Raw genomic sequence first — 10,322 nt, forward strand, 5'->3', positions numbered from 1 at the left:
ATTTAAGCCGTCTCCAGCCATTATTAGTACTCTTTGTAAGTTCTTTGAAAAGATTCAGTTGAGAAAATTTTTAATTATTATTACAAAATCATAAATGCTTTAAATGAAATAACAATTTTTTACTTGCAAAATTACCACAGTAATTAATGAATGCAAGTTTCAACGACACCAACATATCAAAGGAGCAGTACAATGAAATTTTATGCTGTGCTAAGATATATATGAATGTTCTGACAATGCATGTCACTAACACACTGCTACTAGACCTCACTACCACACTCTAATGAAAGACAAATTTCACCTAGGATTAGACAAACCTCATTGAGTATCAGCTTTATTAAGATATTGGATGACTGACTGTTTAAATACATTATACATATGAATATTCTGATGTAAAATATATAACCACATACCTGTTTGTTGGAGTTACCAGTAACACCACGCATGACTGAAGGCCCAGTGGATGTAATAGGTTTAGTGACAGAGTAAGATTTACCTGGACTGGCCAGTAAGATCGTGTGTTGTTGACTGGTTATTGACCCAGTAGCCACATTAGTGACTGCAACAGCAACTGGATTCCCAGACTGATTACTCACCAATGAATTTTTGGAAAGCATGATTTTTGTAACCGACTGACCACTAGGCATGAGACAAGGTCGTTTGGGTGCAGTCTGAGCTACAAGTGGAGTCTGCTGGGGAATTGTGACTGTGGAATGAGGAACAACAATCTTCTCAGAATTTTTCCCTACAGTCAAAGGCACATAAACTGTTGAAGTACATACAGTAGAGGGCTGAGAACACACAAGAGTGGCTGGCTTACTTAGCTGTCCAACGGGTTGGAAGGAGGCCACTACTGTAGGAAGTGAGACTGAAAGAGAACTATGGTTAGGTGGTTGTGGTTTCTGAAGAATAACCACCTGCTGTTTGGATGTATTCACATTCACTGCAGAATTTCCAGCAGCACTGACAACTGTCACTGGTAATGTTTCTCCTGAAAAGTGCACATTAGTATTTACATTATCTGTTGAGTTATTCATCTCTGTTGCAAGTGTCACCATAGTAAATGGTGCAACAAGTTCTTTATCAGCACTGACCTGATTGGTGTCCTTCATCAATGGAAATGACACTTTGCAATCCTGGACAATTCCCAATTCAAAGGATGTTTTGTTCCCAGTAGGAACAGATTTGTTAGGTAAATGATCTGTCAATGGAGCCAGAATTGTTAAGCCTGGAAGTTTAGAATCTTCTAAATTATTACCCAACTGATGGGAGAAGTCATCCAATTCTTCTTTTATCTGTATCAGATCACGAGTTATTAAACTAACACCTTTCTGTTCTTTCTCTCTAGTACTTGTAATAGCTTTTTCTTGGGAGGTTTGTGGACTTGTTACTTCATATATGTCATTAACATCACCGCTTTGTTCAACAGTAGGATCTAAAAGGTTTAGAAAAAAACATATCTCTAAACTGACCAAGAGTAAGATGTAAAAAGTTGAAAAAATTGGTATTACAGTACATCTAGAGGGTTTGTCAACTTATATTACTATTATCTAATGGGTTTAGAAAATCATGTAATCTCTAAAATGACCTAGAGTAAGATGTAAAAAGTTGAAAAACTTATGTTATCACAGTATTTCTAAAGGTTTTGTCAAATCATGTTATCACTTCTTTCCTCTAAAGTCTAAAAGACTTAGAAAATTGTGCAAGCTACATTTTAGAAAGTTTTTCACGGTTTAGGTAATCACATTTTTACTGTCTCGGAGACCACCAAGTCTTCCTTGTCTACTTCTGCTAAAAAAAAGGGGTATGGAAAGGATGGTATGGAATGTATCCATTCAAAGATAGGTATCCAATTTGAATTCAAATGTAATTGTTAGTAACTTCTGATCAAAAACAAATTAACTGTATAGATCAAACCTAACCGTGTATTACAAGTTGCCTGGAAATACACAATGTCTTAAACCAACATAATACAAAATTAAAAACTATATTGATTAGAATAAATTGATTCATCAGTTGGGTGTCCTTAACAATCATATTTTAACTATAAACTCAACATTCTTCTGAAATAATCAGGAATATAATAAAGTGACAGTTTATACAATGCGTTTACTTGAAGTCACAAAAGCACTAACAAATACAAAATACAGAAATCTTGAGTTGCTTAACAAATATATTAACACAGGTATTGATAAAATTCACAAATCTGTCAATGCATAATTCACCACATCCACGAAAGTAACACCCTACAAAAGCTTGACAATTTAATTGATATACTCAATTTCCTAAAAGTAGCAACTATATTGATTGGTGTCATGTAAACTAATTGTTTAATCAAAGTTAGTGTTTCCAGCTATTACTGTTTTCAATTATATCAGCAACTGATTAATCAGAATTACAATTAAATCAATTGTCATGAAAATAATCAACTAAATGAAATTAAGGATTTTGGTTATTACTATTCTTGATTATTACAACTATCTAAGTAATGTTATAATTTTCCTACACTAAAAATGTATTTCCGATAGATACTTACCTCTGCTCATGTAAATAGCTATTCTTGTTCAGTGCTGCTGCATATATGCAAGAAAAGGTTTTTACGCATGCCACAAACATTCTATCTCTCCTCCATTGGAATTGACTGATTCCAATGCATCTCTCGTGCAAATCATCAAGCATCAACCTTCCACCAATAAGTGTGCCACATACTCTCATGACACATGTGACTTCGTCTATTCGATTCTACTGAACTAGTAGCACCGGTTTTCAGTGCAGAGGAATGGTGGGATCTGTGAGAAGAGGTAAGTACCTATCAGAAATACATTTTCAGTGTAGGAAAATTAACTTCTGATACGGTACATTACTTTCACTCACACAGCTAGAATCCTACATTGAATAATTGAAGGGACCAGTGTGAAGGAAATAAAGAAGGAGTAGGATGAGGATCATACCACTGGTAAGTCAACTACAATTTAAATCCAGGCCACTGGAGTTCCAACATCTATATGGGGGTAGGAAAAAGGATCATATCACCAGCAAGTTGACTACAGCACAAAACCCAGCCATCTTCACCTCAAGTTCAGGAGATTGGAGGGAATCTAGTACCCCTCAACTCATGAATGGGACACATGTGAATTTGATAGATTGATCCGGGAAACTGACATCTGTTATCAAAAAGATGTCTACATAATGTAAACCACCTCCATCAAAAGTGAAATTGATCAGAACCACCCCAAGTGCATTAACTTCGTCAAAATAAGAAACATAAGAGAATAGCACAAGGGAAAGAATTAACTCCACCATGACCTACAAGACTGATGGAGTATAAATAAGGGAGGAATATAGGCATCTGTAATACATGTATGAGGACTTATCTTGACTGCTTCTACTCTAAATCCAAAACCCAGCTACTGGGAACCAACATCCACATGGGGAGTAAGATGAGGGACCCCAACCATAGGGGTAAACTGCAGTTTTGAGGTCTCACTCCCATTTGTTTTTATGTTTCATATTGGAGGATATCATGTAAGCTACATCAGCAGAACACCACCACCCTACTCTCAACTGAAGGGTTTTATAATCATTTCTATTTTTTGTTTATATTTCATTAACCCATTCAAGAAGATGCCTTCACAGTCCACCACTCCAGTGCAAACTCCACTAGAAGAAAAGGAGTGGAGAGTCAAGTGGAACGACAACACCTGAGATAGTGCAATGGGTGACCACGAAACCCTATTTTTAAAAGCAGACCATACCAATTTATTCAGTACAAGGTATGGCAGGAATGGGCAACTATCCCCTTCTGCTTTACTCACGTAGTCCATGGGTGGGTAAAGTCCATGATGGGCAAACTTATGAAGCAATTCTATCACGAGGATAAACCTACAAGTGAACTTGTGGAACACCCCATCTCTGCAGTGTGCGTTGCATGGCCATGGAATTATAATTATAATTTCAACATGGCTTGAAAGTGTGGATTTTAACAGTTATAAGATACCTGGTCAGACACCACTCATCACAGAGTGGGATCCAAACAAGGAGCATTAATAAAGGGGGGGAAAGGGCATCTGAAAAGGAAAAATAAGAAAAAAAAAGTTACCCAATCAAAGTCCCACTGAATTCTGATATTCTAGAAAGGCTAGAGGCAGAAGACAATAACCATGATCCGATGATCCAAGAAAAACATTGGGCTCCACATGTGTGTTGTACAGTTTGCACATCTGGCTTGATACAGTGGCTGAATAAGGGTTTGGTTTGGTTGTTTTAAAGCAAAGCCACATTTGGCTATCTGCTGTGTCCACTGCGGAGAATTGAACCCCAGATTTTAGCATTGTAAGTCCATACACTTATCACTGTTCCACTGGGGGGCAGTCTGAATAAGAAGAGTGCAAATATTCCATTTGCAGTTCCCATGATATGGCATGAGCCCAAAGATCATCTAACTGACTATTATTTTTGCATGACTAATGTTTCTGGATATTCAGACAAAAACTAAACAATATATTAAATATCCAGATATTGCATCTGCAATGAAACCAGTACCTCACGGGGATGGTCTTCCAGTGCCACATCCACCAGTAAATTGGGAAACTGAAGAATTATCCTGCAAAGAAGACAAAGAATCATCTTTATCCCCTTCATGTAGTAATTCTATTCCTGTGGCACCTGAACATAAACTGCCTCATCTGATTATAAAAGAAAAGTTAAATGATCTGAATTGTGACTTGTCTCTATCAAAACAGCATGAAGAACTTCTTAGCTCTTGTTTACAGCAATGAAATTTATTAGCTCTAGGAACAAGAGTTTCAATTTACTAAAGTCGCCATCAAAGTCTTACTTCTCACTACAGCATGCAAGATACTTTGTGTTTCTGTACAAATGTTGATGCACTAATGGAAGAATTAGGTACTGAACATCATCCTCAAGAATGTAGACTTTTTACTGACTCATCTAAGGTTAGTCTGAAAGCTGTACTTTTGTATAATTGGAACACTAAGCCATCAATTTGTGTTGCTAATGCTGTGAACATGAAAGAAATTTATCAAAGCATACAGATTATGCATATTTAAATGCAATTTTCAATGAATAAGTACAGTTATTAAAGAAAAGTTATCTTCATGATATGTAAGAATATTTTGAAAAATCTATCATATCTCAAATACTAGATGCAATCAGTAATTTTCAACATGATTTTTAGAATCAGCATCATCAAATTACTCAGAAACAGTTGCATTTTTACTAGTAGCAAAAAGTTTTTGTTGCCTGGTGTTATTAGAGCCACTGATAGTAAATACCACAAAGAGCACCCAGCTCTACACCCTACAGTGTAACATAGTTAAGCAAAAGTTTTGTGAACATGCAGTACAACAGTCTTTCAATAACTCATTTTGACAAAATTGTTCTCAATATGATTATAAAATGAACAAATTCTGTTATGTAGTAGATGATTTACTGTATATTGTAGTCCATGTAGGTATTGGTTGGTGTTGATGGAAGAAAATCCAATGAGCTTAGATTATCTTTCAAGAGTAAGAAAATTATATTATGTAAGATATATATATATATAAAGCAAGCACCTAATGAAAAAGAATTAAAACTCTTACAAGTTAGCAGCTTATATTGAATGAGGGTGACTCAACACACTGGCCATATTACCTGGAATTTCACTGATCTCTACAATCAAATCAACCATATTTTGTCTAGATAACTGACTCACTTCTGAAATTATATTTAGGATCTGCAAGATTAAAAAAAAAAAAGTTTCTTGTATGACAGCTAATTATAAATAAAACAGTCCCCCAGTGGGTTATAAGTAAGTTTATGATCTTGCAATGCTAAAATTCAGAGTTTGATGGACAGGTCACAAATAGCATATTATGTAGCTTTGCAGTAAAGCAAAAAAAAAAAACAAAGTACCATTTGGATTAGTTCTTCACAAGACTTCATGTTCATGTCTAACTGTGCAAATGGAATTATTCATTCGAGGAAAAGAAATTTCATGTCAGTATTAATTAAAAGAAAAATTGCCAGTAGTAAGCAAAATGATTTTATGTTATTGAAAAAAATATATGGTAGTAGTGACACTAATTATGCATACCTTACGAAGGAATTCCATTAGAGTTAGTCGATTAGTAGAATTTATTAATTGATTAATTGTCAGGCTCATTAATCAATTAATCTCAGGAGACTTGAATTTTTACAATAATGAAAAATAGTAATAATAATAATAAGAAGAAGAAATATTACTTTTATTTAAGCTGAAAAACCTTGAATTCATCAAAAATAATAATGAGAAATCATAATGCCAACATTTTGATTAGTTAATTAATTTTATGACATTAAATGATTTAATCATAATTTAAGCTAATTAAATATTTTAGATGACCCTAATCAATGTATTTGATAATTACAGATAAATAATATTTATCACCTAGCTCTGAATGCCATACACTATTAAGATGTACACTATAAGGTACAGATGTACTTTCTATTTCCTAAAAGGTGGAATTTAATGTCAATGTTGCATTTTAAAGTCTACAAACTCTGATGATCCATTAAAATTAACATGCATAACCATTTAAGCTAATATAACATCATTTGAATTACCAAAAGAATAGTTATACAAATCAAATGCATGAACAGCTATTTACATTTGAAGTTAATAATTCTTGGCAATAATCAACCCTAGTCTGCACTAAAGCCAAATGTCACTAACTGGCAGAAAACAGTTTAGTATAAATGAAGGATCTAGACTGCAGTGAACCTCACAGCAATTCTAACACACACAAAGAAGTAAAACCCATGTCTTTTTTTATATACATCTATGAATAACTTAACATTTACTCACAATTTTATAACTAGTGGCACATGTATGAAGTCCTAATAATACAATTAAAAAATATGCTCTTTAACATAAGTTGAGACTATAACAGAAATTTTATCTACTTAAGGAGCTTATTAAGTATAATATTAAACTAATTACAACAAAACATTTGAAGCAAAATCACAGTAAAATAATATATCAGCACATTTAAATTGATCATAAAAGATGTTATTAGTAATTGAGATCCTCTTATTGATGAAAATGTTTCTATAATGTTAATCAGTGCGTGTCTTTGATTAATCAATATTCTGATCTGGCTGTAACAACAACTTAATAGACCTCAATAGCCTCTTTACTTTTATACTGAAAGTTTTCAAAATAGTTCATAGTTATGTATTTGTCTTTTTCCATATATGTCTAGCATTTAAAAATTTGTAAATTATTTCATAATTTGACAATTTATGTACTAACTAATAATAAACAGTATTTAAATCAGTCTACAGAACATGAATGCAATTACTAAAATTAATTTAAAAAATGCTCTTATGTATATAAATTTCAAAATGTTTTCAGAACATGTTTAAATAACATATATGTCACATATACCATGGTAGTACAAGTTAACTTTTACACCACATGCACATATAATTCTACACAAATCTGTCCATGGCTTTATCTTGTGTAGGTTTCAGTGTCTTTACAATCCCTGGAACAAGTTGAACTTCAGTAAAGCAATCTAGATTGTGCATACATTCTAACTGATGTCAAATGGAGATATGCATGAATATATGTAGTAAGTCTGTAAACAGATCATCCCCAGAGTACAAGGTACATGCATAATGAACTAAAGAGCAAACTGATGTTTGTTATACAGAATTAAACCACTAGATCTTCCTAGTTTTTAGGACTTACCACTCACTTCAAAATCCTTAAGTATTATTTTGTTATGATGAATCACAAATTACAAGGCCCATTATCAGAAACATTTCTGAAAACATAATGTCTCTGAGAAAACAGAATTCTTGGTCTTTAAGTACAATAGGCAAAAAGAAATAGCTAAAGGAAAAATAATGCTCAGAGTTGTATATACTGACAGTTAAAATAATAGTTATATTTTTTTAAATCTCTGACCCAGAAATGCAAAAGTTAAATTATGACTAAGTTGTTCAATGTGCCATATACTACCAAGTCTTATTATCTTTACCTAAGGAGATCATCTAAGAAATGTAAAACACAGAAACAAGAATTCCACAGTTTCTAGCATCAGAACTTCTAAAAAAGGTGCATTACAGTTCAAAATTATAATGATAATTGTTTACATTCTCAATCACCTATGTTTCTTCATCACACTGGTTTGGGCAAGAAATACTGTATATTTGAAATATGTGTGAAGACTGATACAGAGTGAGTCACAGCAATAAAGGAAAACAACAAATAATTAACATTTTTCTTCCTTTTTTACCATTAAACTGTATTCACATGATCAGTAAATCAGTCTAACATATAAATATTCATTATATACTTCATCCCATAAATATTCCCACACAAAAAAGTTAAAAAAAAGAAATACAACAGAATTAATATCCCTAACTTCTTTATTGCAGGGTTTGCTCTAGCTAAGATCAGCTTGTATTGTTTTCAGCAGAAGATACTTGCCAAAAGAATAAGGAAACCTTAGATCAAAACTTTAACAATTTACTCATGGTTAAAGAATATGCAGCATTAAATGGATGTATACACAACATTTTACACTGCATTCATATAAAGGATTTTGTATTTTAAAGAGGCACCAGTCATACTAAAGTTACATGTCAGTTTGAAGCAAGTACTGATATTATTCTCATTACATTGTATAAGTTGTGAAAATTTAATGTCTTCAAGTTTTAATTTTTCATGGATATATTTTAATTAATTAGAGAAACACAACAAACAAGGGTATACAAAAAATAAAACTATGCAAATAATGCACTTAGCATATACATGTGTACTGATATTTATATAAATGATAATGAAAATATAAAAATATGCCGAGTTAACATTGTTTTTGATAGTTTTAACTAACTATATATATTCTAATATCTTGTAAAACTACCTACAGAAGTACCAGAACAGCAGTACACTAGAAATATTTTTTCTTTCCACCAATAGCTTTTAATATTTGTCATTCTACAATATATGCAACATAGTAATTACTGTTAAAAAAAATGGTACAAGAAGAAATAATTACCATGTGGGTTTAAATATGTAGAAATATTGAATTTTAAGCCCAAATCCTGATTTTTTCTGCAATACAAATATTCTTGTTAAGTTACAAACTTGTGGATTGATTTGCCTCATGACATTATATGTGAAATTATTTTGAATTATTTTAAATTTTTGTTAGTTAGTAAAGTTCTAATGTTTCTTCAGTTGTCTTGCTCAGTGATATGACACAAAGTCAACCAGCCCAAATTATTTTTTGGTGTGAAGTTATTTGCCAGAAAGATTTTACTTATTTTATTAAATAATTTTACCATTATGCTTTCTGATTGTATATGCACGTGTTTCAGAGCATTAAGTTATAGTACCTTTAGCAGTCTAAAATCACGTGTACAAGCTAAACAAATTATTGGAATAATTTATACTTGTTTGCATATATTTACATAATAATAATACGAGTATTAAAGATGTAAAAATTTGTTCAAAATAGTATATACATATATTTTGAACTTTTCTCTATAACTGCTAAAAGCTAATAGTACCAAAGATGTTTTCTTCTCTGAAGTTAACAATTTCCTTACGTGAAAATGTATTTCTGGTAAATACTCACCTCTCTGCACCTATTTTTTTTGTGCCACTGCCTTGGATAAAGTTCTCTCCTCTCACATATCTATGTGTACCATGCCAGCTTATGATGTAATCATCATTAGATTATAGCCCTCCACTATCAGTTAGTTACTTAGAATTGAAACTTCAATCCAGGTCATTCACATCCCAGGAGAGTACCCACTGTAAAGTCAGAAAACTGCTCACTTTGAACCAAGGAAAAACCAAAGTTGGTGCACGTGGAATAATCTACGACAAAGTATCCCCCCCCCCCAATCTTCACCATGTGGAATTGAGTGAGCCTCCACAACAGCAAGAGATGAAAAGAAAACAGTGGATTTCTGGATATATCAGCATTGATTGTCCAGCTTATGATGTAATCATCATTAGACTATAGCCCTCCTCCAACAGAAGCGCAACACACCTTCCATGTGCAGTACTTCCCAGGAACACTAGCAGTTGAACAAAAGTTTTCTTATTAAGCCAATAGAAATGCACCTGAAGTGGGAAGGACAGTCAGGAGGTAGTATAGAGGTATCTATCTGAAATACATTTACAGGTAAGAAAAGTATTAACTTCACAAATGTTTAATTACCTCTCTACACAGCATATTGATAGAATACCACACTGAAGATGGTAGAAGGGTTGGTGCAAATAAAGAAATTACAAAGATAAGCTCCTTTCTAAAAACATA

General features: G+C 32.9%; 1 protein-coding gene across 2 annotated transcripts in view; it reads right to left on the bottom strand.

The window, feature by feature from the left end:
- The window catches only part of LOC106458044 (protein lin-54 homolog), an 81,457-nt gene that overhangs the window by 58,839 nt on the left and 12,296 nt on the right, over positions 1 to 10,322 (bottom strand). For both annotated transcript variants that reach the window (XM_022384312.1, XM_013917501.2), the window contains exon 2: positions 414 to 1,435. In XM_022384312.1, coding sequence (XP_022240020.1) covers positions 414 to 1,435 — 1,022 coding nt within the window. The remainder of the gene's footprint in view (positions 1 to 413; positions 1,436 to 10,322) is intronic.

The sequence above is a fragment of the Limulus polyphemus genome, unplaced genomic scaffold, assembly GCF_000517525.1.
Source record: "Limulus polyphemus unplaced genomic scaffold, Limulus_polyphemus-2.1.2 Scaffold20, whole genome shotgun sequence".
Taxonomy (NCBI): Eukaryota; Metazoa; Arthropoda; class Merostomata; order Xiphosura; family Limulidae; genus Limulus; species Limulus polyphemus.